At 49.9% G+C, this 23,023-nt stretch overlaps 1 protein-coding gene across 3 annotated transcripts; it reads right to left on the bottom strand.

Annotated features, from left to right (window-relative positions):
- Positions 1-1,237: 1,237 nt before the first annotated feature.
- On the bottom strand, positions 1,238-22,097 carry HHATL (hedgehog acyltransferase like). 3 transcript variants are annotated; one of them, XM_071428462.1, is made up of 12 exons: positions 21,788-22,097; positions 19,956-20,106; positions 19,317-19,384; positions 18,419-18,532; positions 17,156-17,350; positions 15,489-15,698; positions 11,133-11,304; positions 9,634-9,778; positions 9,262-9,297; positions 7,728-7,929; positions 4,348-4,489; positions 1,238-2,368 (listed from the first exon to the last, which is right to left on the bottom strand). In XM_071428462.1, exons 2-12 carry the CDS (start codon positions 20,059-20,061, stop codon positions 2,244-2,246), a joined length of 1,515 nt encoding a protein of 504 aa, XP_071284563.1. In that variant the 5' UTR covers positions 20,062-20,106; positions 21,788-22,097; the 3' UTR covers positions 1,238-2,243. The 3 variants fall into 3 exon arrangements, with proteins under 3 accessions (XP_071284563.1, XP_071284564.1, XP_071284565.1); XM_071428463.1 differs by lacking the exon at positions 21,788-22,097 and adding an exon at positions 20,248-20,700; XM_071428464.1 differs by lacking the exon at positions 21,788-22,097 and having other exon boundaries at positions 19,317-19,380; positions 19,956-20,067.
- Between the last annotated feature and the right edge of the window lie 926 nt (positions 22,098-23,023).

Here is a 23,023-nt window from a genome sequence, read left to right as displayed (position 1 = left end):
ATCACTCCCACCCATACAAAATGTTACAACAAAAAGGATGGAGGAAGGAATTTCAGCCATGTCAGGCTGAACAAGGAAGTGTCCAGTGTAAGGCTGTTAAGTGGGATTTGTAATTACAATAAAAAATTGCTTTTCTTGGCTTCTTGGTGGAGTTTTATGAAGGGGCAGGCAATAATCAGAGCAAATGAGTGGATAAATCCCATCCTACAGAGACATTCAGTGAGGGTGGGGGTGTCCTGTGCAAGGCTGAGCTGGTTGAGACAGCACCAGGGGGCTCAGACCTCCTGGGCTTGTCAGATCAGCAAAAGCTGAAGGGAAAACTCCTGGAAAAGGAGGGCAAAGCCCAAATTCTCCCATGAACTGTCTCTAACAGATCACTGGCTGGGTTGGTGTCTAAGATTAGCTCCTTCTGGCAGCTTCAGCAGCTGCAGCTGCTGGGTAAATATAGCCTCTTAGTGGATGGGCTATTTTCTCTCCTGAAGTGTCCCAGTCAGGAGGGCAGTGCAGAGTCACTGGGCTTTGCCATGTGAGTCACCCACTTGGACACTGGGAGCTGACTCTGTCCTCCCAGGCAGCCACAGAGCTGAGCTGAGCCACCCCAGGGACAGAGCCCGTGGTGACAGCAGCTCAGGGAGGTGCCACCTGTGCAAGGACACCCCCAGAGAGGGCAGGGGAGGAAGCCAACCCTGCAGGAAGCACACGGTGGCAGAGCTGGTCTGATGGAAAAAGTAAATCTGAAATAACGGAGATGCCAAAAACATCTATGAAAAGTCCAGCAGTGACAGATGTGTCAAAAAGGGATGTGACAAGATGCCACCAAGGCACAATGCCTGCCCCTTACTCCCAGCACTGTTGGTCAGGCTCCCAAAAGTAAAACCAACCTGGCTTCTAACCCAAAACCCACATGGGTGAAGTTTGCTGGCCACAGGATCAAGATATGTACAAAAGCAGCGTCAAAATAAAGGTGAATATGAATCCAGTGCAGCCCAAACTCCAGTCTGGTGATGACACCCAATAGTAGAGTGAAATTAAAGGTGAATATGAATCCAGTGCAGCCCAACCTTCAGTCTGGTGATGGCAAATGGGTTTCTGCTGCAGTCACAAATGTCTTGTGTCACTTTTTTGGGGGGAGCAGGCGAGGACCTGCAAACAGATCCTTGTCCTCTCAGCTCTGGTGCCTGGGTGTTTCCAGGGGTGTCACCTGCAGCCAGCAGCATTAACGGGGATGAGCAGCAGGTGCCAGAGTTATCCAACATTTATTGGCTACATAAATAAGAGACATTTACCAAGGACTTCACGAATTGCTTTGGCAGAGCTGAAAGCTGGCTAGGAACCCATCCTGCTTCCCCCACAGGGATGCACCAAGGTCTCGACCCCACTGCAGAGGGGTGTGGATCCTGCCCCCAAACAGACAGAACTCAGACATAAGGCCACTGAGAGTTACTCTAAAGTGCAAGAGAGCTATTTCTGGGTCACAAACCCACCTTTTCCCCAAGGCACTGTGTTTCACACACTCCCAAAGTCTGATTCTCCGAGGAGTCTCCCATAGGCTTTCCCTCCACCACCTGGCCCCACTCCTTGCCCTTCACCTGGGGTTTTCCTCCTTTGATTGTGTTCAGCTGTGTGCTCACTGGGCTGTGCACACCAAAGGCAGCTGAGGAAAGGGATGGAGATGAGCAAGGGGTGGCTACAGCACCTTCTGTCCCTCAGCCATGGGCAGGAATGTGAGCTTAGACCTCTGTCCGTAGCATGTAAAAAAACTGAGGTGGGGTTTGGCTTGAGTCCCAGGACACATGTCACAGCAGGGTGGTCACATCAGTCTCAGATCCAGCAGTGCAGGGCCCTAAAACCTCCAGCCATGGGGCCTGGAGAGTCCCCTCTGGGAGACAAGGGCTGAGGGGGAGCCCAGTGCTGGTGCACCGAGCATTGGGGGAAGCAGAGGGTGAAACCTCCGGGCCTGCACACTTCAGAGGGTCAGGAAAACAACAGGGATGGCTCTGGCATGGAAAAAACATCCTGGGAGCTGCCTCAGCATCCTGCCACGTCTGGGGAGACTGTGAAACACCCGCTGTGCCTGATGGAAAATCTTCCCTGCAGCAAGGGGGTGACCTGTGCCTTCCAGGTGGCTTCTACGTGGATGAGCTACAGCAGTCAGATTGTCAGGAGGGCTTGGAGAGCCCTGAACGGTGCCTGGCCTGGCAGCAGTGGCTGGAAGGGAGATGAAGCTTCAGGACAAGCCTCCTCTACTCCAACTTGGCCTTGTCCCCCTTCTCCTCCTCCTGGATGGCCAGGATGCGCTCACGCTCCTTGATCAGCTGCACGCCGCAGTAGGTGATGAACCAGATGGACAAGGTGCTCTCAGGGAAACCTAGGGCAGGGAGGGAGACCTGGTCATGCAGCTGTGCTGGCCTGGCAAGGCCACTTCTTCACCCCAGCACAGCTGCCTCTCAGGCGGGTTTGGGAGGTCACACAAGCTCATGGTGGCCAGTGACATTTTTTTGTCATAGATCCAGCCCTGCAGCTTCAGCAAGAGGGAAATCCTCAGGCTTGGATTTTAGGTGAAGCTGTGCCTGAGCCCACCAAGGCACAGTGGACTGCAGTGGGGAATGCTGGAGGGGTTTTGAGCCCCTCTTACCCCCAAAAATCCTTCTGCTCCCCAAGTTCAGAGGTCATGGTTGGCTTTCTGCCCATTGAACCTGCCCATGTTTATCATTGTTCAACACTGTGACCTTCTGGAATCTTTGGGCCCCACTGATGCCGAGATCAAGCCCAGCCTTGTCCTGCCTCATTTCCTCTGCTCCAGCAGACACCCTGCATCATCCCAAAGGTGACAGGTACAAATCCTCATCCTGCAGTCTGTACATTTCTAACCAGTGCATTGTGGCACTGTTTTGAAGTCTTCTTGTCCTGCACTTAGTGGGGACACAGTGTCCGCCCTGGAAAATCCATATTTTTGTCACCTACGTCAGTGACAGAGCTCTCCCTCCTCTTTGGAAAGGTCTGATGATGTTTGCAATCACAAATCTGGTCTCCACAGCACAGGGGTGGATCCAGGGTTTGTTCCTGCTAAAACAGGAGCTGTGCAATGAATAATGCAACCAGCAAAAGCCAGCGAGCTCAGCGGGCAGGCACTCCTGGCACAGCGAGTGTGACATTATCCATCCCCATCCCAGAGAGGGCTCCTCAGGGCTATTTATACCCTGGGCAGCTCAAGAATACTTCAGAACAGTGCCACAATCCACTGATCAGAAATGTACTGATCCAGATTGCAAGGCAAGATGTATTCTATCACCATCTGTATGGCAGTTGTCTCTTGTCAGGTGGGCAGTTTGCCTTATCTCTTCCACAACCACTCCTCTCTCAGGAGGGGACACCTGCTGATAACAGCCATTGAATGTCACTGCATGGCTGATAAGAGCTACAGCATCCCATTGGGAGATGTGAGCCCAGAGGGAGGAGCCAAGCATTCCTACCTGGATATAATCCAGAGATTCTGGAACACCAGCACAGCTTCTCCACTGGATTCCCCAGAGGAGCAGCAGCTGCCTCTTCTTCCACTGGATCTTCAGAGGCAGAGACTGCACCTTTCTACAGGATCCCTGCTCCAGCAGAACCAGCCCTGACACTGCAGGAGGGCTGAGCCACAATTCCAATGGTTCTGCTGCCAGCACCCTGACCCACAGGGTGTCAGGTTGGGTTCTGACTCTGTCAGTGTTGTTCTAGTTCACTGCATTGTTTATTTTATCCTTTTATTGTCCTCCCTATTAAAGAACTGTTATTCCTGCTCTCATATCTTTGCCTGAGAGCCCCTTAATTTCAAATTTATAGCAATTTGGAGGGGTGGGGAGGGTTTACATTCTCCATTTCAGGGGACACTCCTGCCTTCCTTAGCAGACTCCTCTCTTTCCAAACCAAGACATGCAGGATGAGGATTTGTACCTGTCACCTTTGGGATGGTGGAGGATGTCTGCTGGAGCAGAGGAAATGAGGCAGGAGGGGTCAATCCCTTTCTCCAGCAAGGGGACATTTCACAGGCAGGGACTGAGCCCTGTTTGGTGAGGTGAACATGACCTCTGCAGTGCTCCAGGGAGGCTGAGCCAGGCTCAGGCTGGGCCAGGAGCTGTACAAGCACACCTGGCAGGCAGCTGGCACTCCAGAACACTCAGTGAGGAGCAGGAGGGGCTAAGAAACCACTTTTTGCGTGAGAATTAAGGACATTTGGAGCAGCCACATCACAAACCAGTGACCAGGGCACTTTGGACCCAGAAGGATCCAAGATCCCAGTGCTCAGCTCCCACAGCAGTTCAGACAGGGGTGTCCCAGTGGGGAAGGCTGGCAGCACCTTACCTGTCACGAGGAGTCTCTTGGTCACCAGCAGAGCAAACTCCAGGCTGTTGAGGGCCAGGATGTTGTAGAGGACGATGGCCCAGAAGTTCACAGCCCCAAAAGCTGCCCTGATCCGCCGAGACATGGCCCCTGACAGCTTGGCCTGTGGAGGAGAGAGGAGCAGAGGGAAAAGGGTCTCTAAGGGAAAGGGGGTGACTGGGGCAACCCCAGCTGGATCCCAGAGAGGAGGCAAAAATCAGAGCAGCTTTAAGTGCCTCTGGAATGAAGAAAGGAAAGGACAAGGGAAGGACAAAACTGCTCTGCTGCTTGAGGGACCCTGGGCTGGGTCCCATGGGTAGGGGCAAGATGTTAGACACAGTTTCATGGTAATTGTAGAATCACAGACACATGGAAGGGTTTGGGTTGGAAGGGATCTTAAGGATCATCCATTCCACCCCCTGCCATGGCAGGGACACCTTCCACTGTCCCAGAGTGCTCCAAGACCTGTCCAGCCTGGCCTTGCACATTTCCAGGGATCCAGGGGCAGCCACAGCTTCTCTGGGCACCCTGTGCCAGGGCCTGCCCACCCTCACAGGGAAGGATTCCTTCCCAAAATCCCATCTATCCCTGCCCTCTGTCAGTTCAAATCCATTTCTCCTTGTCCCATCCCTCCACATCCTTGTCACAAGTCCTTCTCCAGCTCTCTCAGATCCTCTTTAAAATGAAATGGTTGAGTCCTGCTTTCTCCACCTCTTGCCACTCCTCAAGGCAGAAGAATCTGTTGTATCCCAGGATTATTATTAGCCCTACATGCAAATCACTCCTGGCTCCTGGTAAAAATAGTTTCCTAGGAATTACAGGAAAGAAAAAAAAAGCTCAGAAGCCAATGACAGCAGCAGAGTGGAATTGTCAGTGGCACATAATCTCCAAGATCAGCTGCTGAGAGTGGAGCAGGGAAGGAGTTCAGAACAGCCTCCAAAGAGCCTCCAGGCTACTTAGGGCTGGGAATTGTGGTGCTGCAGGGAAGGGGATTTCACTGCCTCGAGAGCCCTAATCTGATTAGGAGTTCAACCAGGAGAGCGAGCGGGAGGATTGCTCTCCACAGTTTGTATTCAAAATAGATCTTTAACTAATTTAGGACCTCCAGGATTTAAATTGGGAAAAAGAAATGGGCAGCTTGTGATAATTTATTTGTAAGGAATTTGAGATGTGATTTTTTTTGAGTTGTGGTTTATTTTTTTATATTTTATTTTTTTATAAGTGGTTTATATTTTATATATTTATTTGTATTATAGTTTTATATTTTAATGGAAGGAATATATTTTTTGGAAGGAATTAGAGATGGGATTTTTGAATTGTGGTTTATTTTTTTCTATGTGGTTTATATTTTATATATTTATTTATATTATTTTTATATTTTAATTTTATTTTTATTTTATTTTGATGATGTGATCTTTTAAAAATTAAATTTTTATTTTTTATATTTATGTGGTTTATCTATTTTATATTTATATTTAATTTTTTATAGGTAGGAAGGGTGAATTTGGCGTATATTGTTATAGCATGGTTTAGAGTGTTTTAAGATTTTTAGTTGTGATTGTTTAAGAAGTTATTGATTAATAAAATACTGTTAATAAGGATATTACGGTTTTGATTTAATTTTTAAATATTTTGTTGTATGGATTTGTGTTATAGTGTAAGTTTTTTTAGTTAATTGATATATACAGTGATATATAAATTATAAATTATGTAAATGATATATAATTATAAATTATACTATATACATTTATATATTAGATTATATTATATATAAATTACATAATTATATACAAATTATATATAATTATATATATTATATATAAATGTATAGAATTACATTTTCATTTTTGTTTATTTTTGCAGTTATTGCAATATTTTATATTTTAAATTTTAAACATTAAATGTTTAAAATTTAGTTTAACATGGTTTTGTTTTAAGTTATAAATTTATGTTTTTCATTTTAGTATTTAAGTTTGGAAGGTATTTTTAAGGTTTTAGATTAAATCTTTGGTTTAATTCTAAGCTTGGGTTTACAAGTCTAAAGTTCTGAGAGTTTCTTGCATTTTGGATTCCAACAGGAAGATAATTGTTTTCAGGGTGGAAGTTTTAAAGATTTTTTTTTCCAGTATGTCCCTGAGATATCTTGGTCCCAAACAAAGACAGGGCACAAATTATTAAAATTATTATTAAAAAATAAATTATTATTATTATTTAAAAATAATTTGTTATAGCATCCAAACACTTGATTTTAAAAGAAATCAGATCAAAACCACTGAGAATGCCAAGGTGCTCTGTGGACCAAGAAGAACAAATTAATCCCATAAGGAAATATGTAAACATTTCCCCCTAGGATCTGGATATTCCCCATAGAATATTCCCCATATGCACAGACCTATTCCCAAGGACAGATATTGACAGACATCTCAAATTTTGTGTCCATCTGTGGCACTTTGATGCCTCATTGGAGATTCACTCCTGCTTCTCTTGGACCTCTGTTTTCCCTCTGGAATTTCCACCCCAATCTAAATTCCCTGTGAAGCAGCACAGGGGCAGGAGTTGGTTTGCTCTGGGTGGGTGACAAAGTGCATGGAATGAGGGGACACAGAGCACCAGGACTGAGCTTCCCTTGCACAGCTCAGTGGCTGATCCCAAGGATTGTCCAGGGATGTCACCATCCCTGGAAATGTTCAAAAAAAGCCCCCATGGATACAGCACTAAAGGATGTGGTTTGGTGGTGGACATGGTGTTATGGACATATTTACTGAAAAATACTTTTGCTAGGATTTTTCTGCTGAGAAGCTGAGAGGCCTCAGAAACAAAATGTAAACAAGAATTATCTGCTGCTGTGGAATGCAACAGGTGCATCTTTGATTGGTCTCATGTGGTTGTTTTTAATTAATGGCCAATCACAGTCCAGCTGTGTTGGGACTCTGGTCAGGCACAACATTTTATCATCATTCCTTCCTTTTCCTTTGCTAGCTTTCTAATGAAATCCTTTCTTCTATTCTTTTGGTATAGTTTTGATATATCATTTTCTTTTAATATAGTATATATCATAAAATAATAAATCAGCCTCCTGAAACATGGAGTCAAGATTCTCATCTCTTCCCTCATCCCGGGACCCCTGTGAACACCACCACAGTGGTGATCCAGCTGGACTTGCTGATCTTTTCCAGTCTTAATAATTCCACGATTTTGAAGGCCACAGCAAAGACCTCCAGATCTCCAGGCAGGAGCCTCATGGCATCCCCAGGGATTCTGCTCTTCCTCCTCACCCAAAAACCCAACCCCTGCAACCCAGTGTGAGCTCCCTCCAGGCACAGGCATTTCCCAGCCCCCTGGAGCTGTCCCCCTGCCCTCACCTCCAGTTTGGCAAAGGGCCCCAGCTGGAAGAACTTCTGCACCCAGAGCTCGAAGTTGAGGCCGAAGCAGTTGACGAGGGACCAGATGTAAACGACCTGGCAGGGCCCCAGCCAGAGCGTGGTGATGGCAAAGGTGGTGATGCTGGCCACCAGCTCCTTCAGGATGTTGTCATGGTTCTCTCCAATGTGGTCATACACGTACCTAAAGGCCAGGGAAGGTGGTTAATGTTTTTTATATAAATCATATAATATACCTTTATATATTATATTCTATAAAATGATATAATATATATAAATTAGAAATTATACATAATGATAAAATAAAAAATATATTATATATATGATTATATATTAATTTATAGTATTGTATTTTAATGTTTTGTTTATTTTTTGTAGTTATTTTACTGTTTTATATATCATTATATATAATTTATATATATAAATTATAAATTATATGTAATGATAAAATAAAATATATTTTATGAAAATATACGGACATATTTTATGAAGAATCCCTTTTGCTAGGATTTTTCTCTCCTGAAAAGCTGAGAGGCCTCAGAAACGAAATGTGAACAATAATTATCTGCTGCTGTGGAATGCAACAGGTGCATCTGTGATTGGTCTCATGTGGCTGTTTTTAATTAATGGCCAATCACAGTCCAGCTGTCTCACACTCTGGTCAGGCACAAAATTTTATTATCATTCCATTCTATTGCTTTCAAGCCTTCTGATGAAATCCTTCTCTTCTATTCTTTAGCATAGTTTTAGTATATAATTTTCTTTTAATATAATATATATCATAAAATAATAAATCAGCCTTCTGAAACATGGAGTCAAGATTCTCATCTCTTCCCTCATCCTGGGACCCCTGTGAACACCACCACAGGCTGGTGCTCCCTGTAGTCCAGGAGATCCCTCTGGAGTTTCTTTTCCCAAGCTCCTCTCACAGAGAGGTCAGCCCAGAACATCCCAGTAAAACAGGAGGGATGTTATGGCAATAAATTGATTTTTGCTGTGCCCCAACTGCTTGGGACTTGTGTTCCTACCAACCTATAAATACTCAAGGACAAAATATCCACCTTTCCCCCTCTGGCAGGTAAAACTGGGGTTCTCTCAGACTTGCTGGTGCTCAGGATTTTATCACAAAGCAGCCACCACCCCCCTCAGCAGAGGTTTGCTGGTGTGAACTTGTGGATGAAGGGAGCTGAAGGGCTGAGGCAGGTGCAGATGGAGATACAGTACTCAGTTCCCCTTTCCTCCTGGAGAAATGTAAAGCTAAGCTGGCTCTTCCTCCTCTGAGGGAACCCTACACCCACCAGCCTTAAAAGGATTTTGGGACAGCACTCTTTTATTCCCAGCTTTGGAGGAGGGGCTGTTCTTTGTGCAATTAATTCAATGGGTTTGGGGCTACACAGAGCAAATAGTGGGATTTATCCAGAAGAGAGGACACCCCAGCTTTGGGATGAACAGCATGTGATGCTTCATTGCTCTGGGATGGATGAACCAGATTAGAGGTGGTCAACCAGACACTTACTTGCACAGCCAGTCATTAATCCCTCTGTCAAAATGCCTGAAAATAAGATAAGAACATGTTAAAACACACAATGACAATAAAAACCTGTTGAAACAGAGAAAACACCCAATCCCCTGGCCAGGCACATCATGGACCTTGCTCACAGAAATCCTCCAGGCTCCTTCCTTGGACAGATCCCACTAGAGACGTGGTTTAACTTTTCTCCTTATCCATTTCTCCCCACCTAGGAATATTTCCCTGGGTTCTGGCCAGGTCCAGGCTGTGGTTTCAGGGGGTCTCCAGCTCAGAGAGCAGCTGCCCAGGACGGCCCAGGTGCCCTCCCCTCCACACAGGTCCTGTCCAGCTCAAACAGTCTCCATTCAGGGTACTCACGTTTCAGCAAAGATGTAGAGCATGGTGATGCATTTTGGGGGCTGGGGTGGGTCCAGGTGGTCCAGTCTGGCAATGGTGTTGATGACACCAAACATCACAGCAGCCTTCACCCAGTCATACACCAGATTGGAGTAGGCCAGGCCAGCTGGAGCAAAAATGGGAGACAAACAGAGAAAAAGGGAACATGGAATGCATCAGGATTTCTGCAGAGCAAACCTTTTAAAACTAATTTTTTTTTTTAAGAGGCTTGAACCAAAGGGCAATTTCTTCTCGGGGTATTAGGGAGCAAACTGCTTATTGGTCTTAATAGTCCAAGAAATTCTCTTTGTACAGTAATTTATTCCATCATTGTGCCTTCCCTCTGAGGCTTGTTAAGCCTTGATGAACTCATCACAGTTCTCAGGGCTGCCCTCTGAGGTTTTATTGGCACCTCCATCAAAATTCCCCCCACCCCAGTTACCCTGGCCATGGGTATCATGCTACAGCAGAGCCAGGGTCAGAACCTCAGCCTTAGAGAGGTCTGACACTGGGAAACAAACCCTGCAGGAACAGCTACTAAAGATTTCAAATGTCTCTGCAAAGAGCTGCTAAAATGCCCCTGTCTTGGTGGGATCCAGCTCCCAGATTAAGGGAAAATCTGACCACTCCCACCGTGGTCAGGACAGTCAGAAGAGCTCAGCTCCCTCTGGAGTAACATGGGATCCACCTAGCCAGGGCTCTTGGGACACCCTAAATCCATGTTAGTGCCACTCCAGCTGCATTAGGATTTTATCCTGGCCTCGAGCTGCCACTCTGGAGAGACAGGAGGCTCCTCCAGCCCCTGCTTGGCCTCTGCTGTGTGGGGGTGTCTGAAATGCTGCCATCACACATGGATTTGATCATCTGGAGCCCTCCCTCCAGCTGCCAGTGCTGCTTCCATCACTTATCCTGGGAATTTGCCTTCTGGAGGTTGCTAACCCAGCCATGCTTGGAGAACACCCACCTTTAGGTAGAGATTATGTTGCCCTGGACATTGGACTTACATCCATGTAAGTGTTGAACAGACTCTTTTGGGACCATCCACAACCTCTCTGGGCACCTCTCCCAGTGTTTGACCACTCCATGGACAACTTTCCTTACATGCAATCAGGCTTTGCATTGCTGCACGTGGTTTGCTTTGTCCTGCTGATTTTTCAGAGGTGCTGAGCTCCCTCCCAGTCCAAAGGTAACGAAAATAATTTGGTGCTCACCTTCCTAAACCCCAAATGAATCAATTTACCCTGTGGAAAGGCCAGACCAGCACCATGTGCTTTCCAGGGCCACCCAACCTCCAACCCAACCTCCAGGGCCACCAACCCAGCTCTGTGCATGGCCAGAGTGAGGATGAGGAGTTTTTTACTCAAACCTTTCCAACACAGGCATTCCCAAAGCCTCTCAGGGGGGTGGATGGAGATCTGGATCCCTCCCCACTGCCTTGGAGCTGAGGACAGGGGTGAAGGTGCCCGAGCACAGCCACTCACCCAAGGACCAGTCCGAGAGGCGGTTCACGAACTTCAGGTCAGAAGGGAGGGTGAGGATGTAGAAGAAGTGGAAGAAGATGTCCACAGCCACGATGGCCCCCACGTGGAGCAGGGCATTGACACGGATGCTCTTCATCTCGTCGTCCTTGCGCCTCAGCTCGCGGGTGCTCACCTGCAGGGAGGGACAAACAGGGGCAGTGTCACAGACATCTCTTATGAAAAGTCCTTTCCTTAGGATTTTTCCTCCTGAGAAGCTGAGAGGCCTCAGGAACAAAATGTAAACCATGATTATCTGCTGCTGTAGAATGCAACAGGTGGATCTGTGATTGGCCCATGTTGGATGTTTCTAATTAATGGCCAATCACAGCACAGCTGGCTCAGACAGAGAGTCCAAGCCACAAACCTTTGTTATCATTCTTTCCTTTTCTATTCTTAGCCAGCCTTCTGATGAAATCCTTTCTTCTATTCTTTTAGTATAGTTTCAATGTAATATATATCATAAAATAATAAATCAGCCTTGTGAAACATGGAGTCAGATCCTCATCTCTCTCCTCATCCTCGGACCCCGGTCACAGGGCAGGGCTGAGCCCAGGGACAGGATGGGCGTTGTTCCTTCATCCACAAGGATGGTCAAGGTCCAAACAGGGATTGATTCATCCTTCCTCTTTAGAGGTCTGTCCTAGGGTGATGTTATGATGCCTGTATCCCCATTTGTGTGTTCTGTTTATGCTGGATATTATGTTCTGTGCCTTCAAGACTGGCTCTGAAGGGTGAAAGTTTTGTTTTGGTTTTGCTATCAGATGCTCCCCCATGGCTGGGGGGACACAGAGACAGGGCAGTACATGATGCTGCTTTTGCTTTTTGCTTGGCTTTTCGCTTTGCTCTTGCTTCTGCTTTGCTCCTGCTTTTTGCTTCTGCTCATTAGCTAGTTTAGCTAAACAGTCCAAATTTTTTCCTGGACTGTTTCTCCTTTCCCTTTTTTTGGACCTACTTGAGCCTGCTCTGGACTGGGACCTGGGAACACCGAGAGTTTGCACCTTCTGGCTGCAGCAGCTGCCCCAGCACAGGAAGGGCTGATAACAGAGTGACCATCCCCAGAGACACTTTCTGAATTTGTCATCTTTTTCAGAGTGGTGTCATCTGCTATTGTTCATTTTGTGTGCTGGGGGTGCTGTGCCTGTTAAATAAACAGGTTCTTTCCACTTCTCCCTGAGGAATCCTTCCTGAATGGGTTGGGGAGAGGGGCTGTGTGGGTTTGCTTTCTGGAGGGACCCCCTTTGGAGGTTTTCTCCCAAATTTGCCCTAAACCAGGACAAGGTCACACTGTGGACTACATTGCCCAAATTTCCACTGATTAAGGAATTCCCAAGGGCTGGCTGAGGTGAGCACATGCACAAGGAGCAGGACCTGTCCCACCCACAGCAGGGATGTCCCTACTGCATCACCCTGCTGTTCCCAGGGGGCTCCCAGCAGAGCAGGTCTGTGGTCAAAAGCCTGGATGTCCTCAAGGACTCCAGGTGGGCTGAAATCCACTCTGACCAGGGAGCTCCCAGGGTTTCGTGCTCTTTCTGCAGCGATGTGCTCAGGAAATCAACGTTGCTTAAGGACAGCCCCTTCCAAAAGGCACTGAGAGGGAGCAAATGCTTGCACCCATCACATCTCCAGGATGGATTCCAGGGTTGGAATCCCAGCCTGACAGCTCTGCCAGGGCCTGGTGTATTTTTGTTCAGGGTCATCTGGGAGGAAGAGGAGAGCTGATGATGGCTGAGGCTTCTGTTGCAGATTCCTGCTGTAGATGAGAGGGAGACTTGCTCGAGGGGCTGTCCTGAATTGGCGGGACCTGATTGATGGGGATTTCATTTTTGCTGTCTCCTGCACAAACAGGGCCTGGGGTTTGCCTCCAGGAGCTGCCACATCTCTGCTCATTGTCACATAACCATCACCAGAGCGAGCTCTCAGGATTACACGGGGCAGAGCCATGTCCTTGCTTCCCCGCAAAATCGCTGCTGTATTCAAAATCCTCTTATGTTTATTACTTCCCCTTTATTCCCTGCGAGAGGTGGGAGCTCTCCCTGCATAATCCACAGGCTGCTGCACCAGCCCTGTTGTCAAATCCAGATGATTCCTGAGAATTAAAGCCTTTGCCATATTTTTTTTCATGCCTGTTAAGTACCAGGTGCTTTGAGGAAACGAAGAGGTCGCCGGACCCAGATCTGAGGGAGGACAGGGTCTGCATGGAGATGTGTGGGTGGGCACAGAACCCTCCTTCCATGGAATCACAGAATGCCTTAGGCTGGAAAAATCCATTGAGATCATTGAGCCCAACCATTAACCCAGCACTAAACCCTGTCCCCAGGTGCCACATCTACACATCTCTGGAATACCTGCAGGGATGGTGACTCTACCACTGCCCTGGAGAGCTTCTTCCAATGCTTAACAACCATTTCCTTGAAGAAATTATCTTTATTATCCTATCTAAACCTCCCCTGGTGCAACAACAAACGTGAGGATGAGAGGTTGTTTGCTCTCATTCTCACATCTGTGTGTGGTGCCAGCACTTGGCCACCACCCCCTTGGGATCAGGGCTGTGTCACTGACACTCCCAGCCCTGGAAAGGGGGATTTGTTCCCTTGGTCTCAGTGAGAAAGATGCTTCTCCACCCAAATTTGGCTGGCCAAGCCCTGGTACAGATGAGTTCCCATCTCACATAGGAATGCAGGAGCTCCACCAGGATGCAGGACCAGTAGGATCCAAAGGGACAGATCCAATCTCCAACGGGACCATTCATCCCACCCCGGGGAAGGTTCCACCTGCCTCCTGCCCTGATTGCTCTTGGGCAATTAAGAATTCACCCCTGCATCCAGCTCCAGCCGTGCAGGGGGGATGTAGCCAGGAGATGGCAGTGGTGGCCAGGCCAAGCCAGGACCCCTGGCCAGGGCAGGGGAGAGGGGCTGGGGACTTTAATCCTTGTGCCTTTGGGGTTTGAAGCAGCAGAGAGGGGAATTGCTCATTAAGAGGCTTTAGACAGCCTGGTTTGGGGTTGTGCAAAGGAGCAGGAATAAAACTCCCCCTGGATGCAGCTCTGCAGGAGCAGTGGGAGCTCAGGTGTTGGAGACATGAGGAGTTTCCTGTCCCCATTTGTAGGTACCTGGCTGGATCCCTGATAGGGACACCAGAGCTGACCTTATGATCTTCAGGGTCCAATGCTCTAAAAATCATTTCTAATATGTCCAGTAAGACCTGAGGGCTCTTGTTCCTTTTAAGAGGCATCATGAAGTTGTAAATTCCACAGGTGAAGAGCAGGCAAGGAGCAGGACCGGGATCATGGCTCATCCTGGAGGAAACATTCCAGTGCAAACCCTTTCTTAGGCATCCAAAACCAGCTCCAAGTGTGAGAGAAGCTGCTGGGCTGGTGGGCCTTCAGTCTCCTCCTCCCCATGAGGCTCTGACTCCTCTCCCCTTCCCTGGGCTGGTTTTTCTTCTGAATCCACAAATGTTTTTCCAAAACATTCTTGTATCCAGGCATCAATTTGGGTCCAAAAACTCAGTGTGGCTGTTCTTCTGCAAAAGGAACCAGGGGTGGTGGTGGTGGTGGGAATCCTCCACAGCACCACTGCTGACCAAACACCCTCCTTTGCCAGCATCACCAGCTTGCTTTGGTGGCCAGGGCTGATCCTTGGTGCAGAAGGAGGTTGAGGTGGGAAGAGCGAGGGGGGACACAGCACTGCTGGTTTCCTTGATCTTGGACTGTGGAACAGCTCCAGAGGTCCCAGCCCAGGCTTCTGCTGGTGTTTTCCAGTTCTGTTTGGAGTCTGCTCACCCAAAAGCTCCCTTGGTTGTGTGGAACGGGCCAAGACTTGAGGCACCAGGGTATTAATGGAGCCCCTGATTGCTGGAGCTCAGCTTTCCACCAAATCTTATTTGTTTCCTGAGAAATAACTGGATCTAAAGAAACACAAACCATCCCTGGGTGAAGCAGCTGCATAGAAATGGGAGACAGAAATGTCCTTGCTGTCACAGCATGCAGAGATCCCATGTGTGGTCCTCACCATGAAGGTGCTGGGGTGACAACACAAGGAAACTGAGGCACGGAGCAGTGCAGATGCCCAGGGAGCAAGGACATCACAGCAAGATCTTCCATTGTGAATTGGCCAAAAAAAAAAACCCAAAAAGAAGCTTAAAAATCCATCAGTTTATGCCCTTCCCCACAAAAATGCACAGCCACAGACTAGAGGTGACCACAAGAAGTTCTACAACCATTTGCAACTTCACTGTGGCAAAAGTTGGGGTTTTTGACCACAAGCAAATAAATTCTGGGGGGAAATCCTGCTCCAGCCTGGCCTCAGGCTCACTCACCTGGGCGTGGAACTGGTCAAAGGTCATGACAGGCCCGAAGAAGAAGAAGGGGAGGTAGAAGTTGTACTTGAGGAGGTCGAAGATGGAGTAGATGCCCTCATCCTTCTGGGAGCTCTCGAGGGCGAAGCTCATGCAGCGCATGATGGTGAAGGTGCAGCCTCCGTAGAAAAGGACATCTTGGAGATCAAAAGCTCCTGTCACAAACCCACTCTGGGCAGGAAACAGAGATTAACAGAGACAGAGATTACCACCAGGAACGTGGTGTCCCTTCTGTGCTGCCTCGCTGGGTGGGGGACACCACTCCTGGGGTGTCGCTGTGATATTTTATGGAAAATCCCTTTGCCAGGATTTTTCTCCTGAGAAGCTGAGAGGCCTCAGAGGAAAAGAAAAACAAGAATCATCTGCTGCTGTGGAATGCAACAGGTGCATCTTTGATTGGTCCATGTTGGTTGTTTCTAATTAATGGCCAATCACAGTCAGCTGGCTTGGACTCTCTGAGAGTCACGAGCTTTTGTTATCATTCCTTTCTATTCCTTCCAAGCCTTCTGATGAAATCATTTCTTCTATTCTTTTATTATAGTTTTAATCTATCATTTCTTTTTAATATAATATATATCATAAAATAATAAATCAGCCTTCTGAAGCATGGAGTCAAGATTCTCATCACTCCCCTCATCCTGGGACCCCTGTGAACACCACCACACTGGGGCAGCAGAGAATTGTGTGGGTTCAGGGGACATTAAAGCCCATCCAGTGCCACCCCTGCCATGGCAGGGACACCTTCCACCATCCCAGGTTGCTCCCAGCCCCATCCATCCTGGCCTTGGGCACTGCCAGGGATCCAGGAGCAGCCACAGCTTCTCTGGACACCCTGTGCCAGGGCCCCTTTTTCCACTCTCACAGTGAGGAATTTTTTCCTAGCATCTCCTCTAACCCTGACCTCTGCCAGTTTAGTTTTCAGTTCAAGGAAAACCTCTAATTATGCTCTGACACCAATTGTCTCTGAAGTTAATGAGCTGGAAAGAGAAAACTGGGGCTCGATTTCCCAGCTGGCTCCTGCAGCTCAGAGCAGTCAGGAAGTGGTAGATCCTCTTGGCCGTGTCACCAAGCAGCTGTTGGTCACACAGGCTTTGGTTTGGGTGGCAATGTCACCCTGTCACAGGTGTCCCCACAGAGTAAAGCAGAGCCAATTGCTTTGGGATTGATGGAGAGGGAGGGACAGCAATGTCCTGCTGAGGGATTGAATATTTTGATAAAGTCCTTCCTGAGCTTCTCTCCACCCACCAGTGAGATAAAATCTTACCTAGGCTGTCACCTAAGAGATGAGCATCACTGAATCCATCTCAGCTCTGTGTTACAGCTGGGGAAACTGAGGCACAGGGCAGCAACAGGCTGACAAATTGCTGCCTGAGCAGCAAGCAGGACTCACATGTCCTTTGTTCTGGAACAGCATGAAGCCACCAAAACATGACATAACCACTGTGGGATTACCCCCAAGCTCACACCTCAACAGTCCCTTCCCTCTAAAATGCTGTGAGAGCTCTGATACAGCCGGGAGAAATGGCCAGGAGGGCCTGGGGCTGCCCCAGGAGCCCTCCTGGGGGATGACCCCGAGGAGATGGACACCAGTGGGCTGGAAATGGGGCAAACACATGGCCAGGACCCACCTGCCATGAGCCAAAGGGCTCCACCTTGAAGGAGGCCAGGCAGCAGAGCCCGGCCACGTAGCAGAGCCACTTCTGCTTGGCCAGGGCCACTGAGTAGAGGAGCAGGCAGTGGGACAGGATGATCATCAGGTAGAGCAGCCCCATGCTGGCCAGCACAGCCAGGAGCCCGTAGACCATGTACATCACAGCCCGGTGCTGGGGAGAGAGCAGCTGTGGTGAGTGTGGGGAGAGCCCTGAGCCCAGAACGTCCCCAAAACCCTTCTGTCAGAGCCCTGAGCCCAGAACGTCCCCAAAACCCTTCTGTCAGAGCCCTGAGCCCAGAACGTCCCCAAAACCCCTTCTGTCAGAGCCCTGAGCATCCCCAAAACCCCTTCTGTCAGAGCCCTGAGCCCAGAACATCCCCAAACCCCTTCTGTCAGAGCCCTGAGCCCAGAACGTCCCCAAAACCCCTCCTGTCAGAGCCCTGAGCCCAGAACGTCCCCAAAACCCCTCCTGTCAGAGCCCTGAGCCTCCCCAAAACCCCTTCTGTCAGAGCCCTGAGCATCCCCAAAACCCCTTCTGTCAGACTCCTGAGCCCAGAACGTCCCCAAAACCCCTCCTGTCAGAGCCCAGGACATTCCTCTGACCTCCCTGGAGGACTTGAGACCCTGGCAGGGGGCTCAGAGACCTTGGCACAGAGTCAAAACCACCTGTGCCTTTGATTTTAGCCCATGGAAACAATTCCCAACTTTGTGTGAGGATTTACAAGCCACAAGGGTTTGAGTGGAATGACGGTGAATTTATCACAGGGTGAAAATGTAGAATTTTGGGGATTTAGAATGGGGGTTCAAGAGGCAAGATGGAGGAGTCTGGGCATGTCCTGTCCTTCTTCTTCTTCTTGTCCTCCATCTTCTGCTGTGATGTTGGCACTTTTGGATTGGTTTAGGGTAGAGACAGACTGTCTAACATAGGTGATAGGTATTGTAAAATTTATTGTAAATAAACTACAGGTAGTTCTTAGTATAAAAAGCCAACACCACCCCAAGGGTGGTGAATCTGACACAAACCAACCTGCTGGACAGATCTCAGCAGGTCAGAGAAAGAATGTAATGGATAAAAGAAAATAAACAACCTTGAAAACCAAAGCCAAAGAATCTCTACTTCTTCAGTTGTGAAGCTGAACAAAAGATTCTTTAATACCTTGGGAGCCATTTCAGCAACATCAAACTCGAGACCCTTCCACAGATCCCAGGCCACCCCTGGTGCTCTCAGATCCCTGCTCACCTGTGGCACGGTCATGGAGCAGATCTTGCCGAAGAGGACGTGTCCCGAGAGGGCGAAGATGATGATGTTCCTGAACGAGGTGAACCACATCACCCACTCAAAATCAGCCACATCCTGCAGGAGCAGCACCAGGAACTTTACTGCCCCCAGCTCCACAACTTTTAGGGCTTTTGCTTCCCATTTTCCACCCAAGGGCTCCCAAGTACTTTAGCTCAGATATAAAACCCCAGGAGGGACGTGCAGAGGTCACTCATCCCAGCACACACAAAGTGGAGCATCCACAGCCCTGCAGTGATGCCTCAGGTTTCGGCTTTTATATTTTCAGATTCTGTGCTGCTTTAGTGTGTGGGTCTGAGCTTCACATCAGGGCATGCTGAGCTCTGTGCACAGAGCAGGGAGACAAAACAATTCCTGCTCCAGCTGGGCACCAAGGACAAATGATCCAAATCTCAGCCCCAGAGCACAAACCCCGTGGGCTGGAGAGAGAAAAACAAGCAGGGTGGGACTGCAGGGGCTAAAGCTGGAATGGGACAATGAACTGCAAGGTGCAAATGGAGCAGAACTGATCCCAGGGAGAGAGCCCGGGAGCGCTGGTGCATTTTGGGGCCATTTTGGTTCATCTTGGGTGCAGCCCTGGCTGGGCTCTTGTGCTGCCCAAGGTGCATCCATGGAGGGTTTTTAATAAATCCCTGCTTTATTCTTTAGCTCTGTCCAGCCTCTATTCTAGGGCAGCCTTCACAAGGCATCATCAGGGCTGGTATTTTCCCCACTACTTTAGGGAGAAAATTATGAGTCAGGTGGACCTCACAGAAGTGTGTCAGTAGCAGAAAAGCCAGCTCTGTTTCTCCACTGCCCAGGCTGTCTGTAGCTGGAAAAGCCCAAGCCCTTCCTCACTCACCATCTTCCTGCCAAAGTAGTGCCAGCCTGGCTTTATGCCATCCCGAAAGGCTTTTCTGTTCATGCTGTCTGCAGAAGAATCAGAGTTAGAGGGAGAGAAACAGCTCTGGGAAATGGGATCCAGGTTCAAGCCAGGCCCAGAACCTTCATCATTGTGATAATGAGCAACCAGGGCCCAAATACCCCACCCCAAAATTGCCTGATTGCCACAGACAACTAAAAGAGTCAGTGACAGCAGGTTTCTGCAGGAACTTTCAGCAAAGTCTTTTTCTCATTACACATTGCCTGGCTGATCCCATAAAAGTTTCAGGTTTGTGGGCTTCCAAACAAAAAAAACCAAACCAAAAACCACAAACCAACAAAAGACCCCAACCAAAACAAACAAAAACCCCCAAAAACACCAACCAAGAAAGGGAATCAGCCCTGTGTAGGCAGGGTGGTGGTTGCCTGGTGTGGCACCACCTGGAGACCTGTGACAGTGGGAACAGGGACAAAGAGACAACCAGGCAAAAAATCCCTTTAAAAAGGATTTGCAAGCTGTTTTCTGCAGCAGTTAAAGCCGGGGATCTGCTGCTGGTACCAGCAGCTGTAAAAGCAGGAGCCTGAGAGCCACGGCCCCTCCCAGGGGATGCAGCGTTACCTCTGGACGCCTCGAAGATGCCGCTGCCGCTGTAGAGCACGGCACAGGTCACCACGAGGGCATAGAAGCCCAGCTCGTAGCTGGGGAGCATCGCCTTAACCCCCATGGTGGGAGGTGACAGCCCCGGCCGGCACCGGGGAGGGATCCACACCTGGGCAAGGGAGAGAGCAGAGCGGGGAGAACCGGGGGAAAACGAATTGAGCAGGAATTTAGGGTCCCTCAAACACCCCATAAATTCCTGCTGCTCCTCCCCAGCCCTGAAGGCTGAAGGGAAAGGAGAAGAGGGTCACACCTGGGTGCAAAGGGGTTCCTGCAAACCCCACCCGGGAGCCAGGATTTGGGGCCAGGTGTTCCTGTTCTTCCCGTTATCCCGATGTTCAGAGCTGCTCCAGGATGGGCTCCCTCCAGCGCGTCCCCACCTCTAATTCCTGCTTGGGTCCCTGGAGGGGATCCAGGACACGGAGCCGCCGCTGATGGAGGGGACGCGATGGTTTCCCCACCTCCCCGCTCACCTCGCCCAACCTCCTGCTCGGGGGGCTCCCAAATCCCCGTGATCCCAAAATTCACCTGCCAGGAGACTTTATGAGCCCGCAGACACGGCTGAGCCCCCCGGCGGCATCAGCAGCAATTAGCCCAGGGGCTAATTACTCCTGCGAGGTTAATTAACCTCGGCGCGACGTGCCTTGCCTCCCGGCTGAGTGTCCAGAGAGGAGCAGGGGGAGGAGTGGGACAGGGACAGGGGACAGCCCCGGGGCTGGCACCCCCCTGTCACCATCCCTGAGAGCGCCGAGGGGATTAAGGCGCAAAAGGCGCCCGGTCACCCTCTGTCTGCTCTGGCATCCGCGTTGCAAAAGCTTCTGAGGTTATTAAAACCACTCCATGTTAAAATGAAAATAATACTAAATGAAAATAATATTAAAATTAAAATAATATTTAAATGAAAATAATATTAAAATAATATTTAAATTATCGTTTTCATTTTAAGCGTTTATTTTTTGTTTGGTCGCCGGGGTTTTTAAGCGGGGGGTGGGGGAGGTCCTTGGCAGCGATGGGGGGGTGACCCCATCTCCCCCCGGCGTGGACCAAACGCGTTTCCCGGGGGGAATTTCGGGCTCATCCCGGGCAGAATTTTGGGTTCATCTGGGGGGAATTTAGGGTTCATCCCGGGCGGAATTTCGGGTTCATCCGGGGGGAATTTCGGGCTCATCCCGGGCAGAATTTCGAGTTTATCCCGGGGGGAATTTTGGGTTCATCCGGGGGGAATTTCGGGCTTATCCCGAGGGGAATTTCGGGTTCATCCCGGGCGGAATGTCGGGTTCCTCCGGGGGAATGTCGGGGCTGTCCCCGCCGTCGGTCCCTCCCTCCCTCCCGGTGCGGGGCCGCTGCGGGCGGGCGCTGCCCCCGCTCTGCGGTGCCCCTGCGGCGGGAGAGCGCGCACGGCCGTGCCTGTAAAAAGCTTTTCCCCCTCCTTTCCACGCTTTCCAAAGCTTCTTTTTATTTATTTTTTTTCCCTTCTTTGGCGAGGGAGCGGGCGGCAGGCGGTGCCCAACCTCGGGGGCTGACGGGGACCCCTCGGATGATTTTAACTCTGATCGCTCCGGGCTGCCCAGGGAGGCTCGGGGGGGTCCCAGCAGAGCCCCGGTGGCAGCAGGGCAGCATCATCCTCATCATCCTCACCATCCTCACCATCCTCACCCTCCCGCTCCCTCCGCGGCCCCCGGGCGGGCGCTGGGGACACGCAGAGGTGACAGAAAGCCCCGAGGTGTGACAGCGGTGTCACCACCCGCATCGTGGCCCCCCCAGCCCCGCATCGCTCCCGCATCGCTACTGACCTTGAGCCCCGGGGCCGCGGGGGGAGGCGGGCGAGGGTCGGGGATCCAGCGTCCGGCAGCGCTATGGGGACAGCAGGGGGACAAGGGAGAGGGGACACCCACCGAGGGTTTGGGGGCGGCCGGTTTGCCCTAGAGCATCTCTGAGCCCGGCTCGGGGAGGGGGCCAGGGGTGTTTTTGGGCTGCCGTCCCCCCAGCTTGGCCCTGGGGGAAGTTTGGCCGGGAGTGGAGCGGAGCAGGCGGGAGGTATTTTTATTTTAGAGCAGCGCTGCAGAGGGGGGTGGCTCGGGAGCTGTCTGTCACCGCAGCTGCTGAGAGGACCCGCGCTGGCTGCCAAACTCACCCCGAGCCAGGGGAGCCGGCCCGGGGAGCCCCGGGGCTCGGCAGCGCCAGGCAGGGACTGGCTCCCCCTCCCAGGGTGGGCTTGGGTCCCCGCTTTTAGGAGGGGATGTCCCCGTCACCTTGTTCCAAAGGGAAATGTCAGTGCGTGGGGATGGGGAAACTGAGGCACGGAGCCAAAAGGAAGCGTGGTTCCTCCTCAGATTGGGCAGGGTTGAAATCGAAGTGAGGCTCGGAGGCTGCAGCATCTCCTGCTGCCAGGTGAGAAGAGTCAGGGCAAGAGGAAACGGCCTCAGGGTGTGCCAGAGGAGATTCAAGTTGGATATTACTGTAAATCTCCTCACTGAAAGTGTTGTCAGGCGCTGGAACAGCACAGGTGGAATCACCATCCCTGAAGTGTTCCAAAAATCCCATAGATGTGGCACTTTGGGGACATGGTTTAGCACTTGGAGTCAATGATGTCAGAGCTCTTTTGCAGCCTCAACGGTCCTGGAATCTCCACAAAACACCTTTGGGTGTTCCAGCATCCCCAGCAGGGGATAGGAAGGGGCAGGGTTGGGTTCTGGTCTCTGTTATCTCAGGGCCAGGCCTGTGCCCAGTGCCCACATCTGTCACCAAGCCCCTGTGACATCTGGGCACAGCTCACCCTGGGGATGCCTCCCTGAGCATCCCTGGGCTGCCTGAGGGGTCAGCACGGAGAAACAAGGCAGAGATTTTATGAAAATGTTATATTTTAATAATTTTATGTTGTATAAATTTGGATTTTACAAATCCCTCGGTGGTTGGTTAGTTTTGGGGTGAGGTTCTGTGTTCTGGGAGGGAGGATCTGCAGCCCTGGGATCAGCCCAGCTCTGCTGCTGCACTGGCTGTGAACAAAAAGGCTTTTTAACATGGTTTTG

Source organism: Agelaius tricolor, unplaced genomic scaffold, assembly GCF_023055355.1.
Source record: "Agelaius tricolor isolate 1412-34295 unplaced genomic scaffold, bAgeTri1.0.p SCAF_6, whole genome shotgun sequence".
NCBI lineage: Eukaryota > Metazoa > Chordata > Aves > Passeriformes > Icteridae > Agelaius > Agelaius tricolor.
This window is presented reverse-complemented; position numbering and strand designations above follow the sequence as displayed.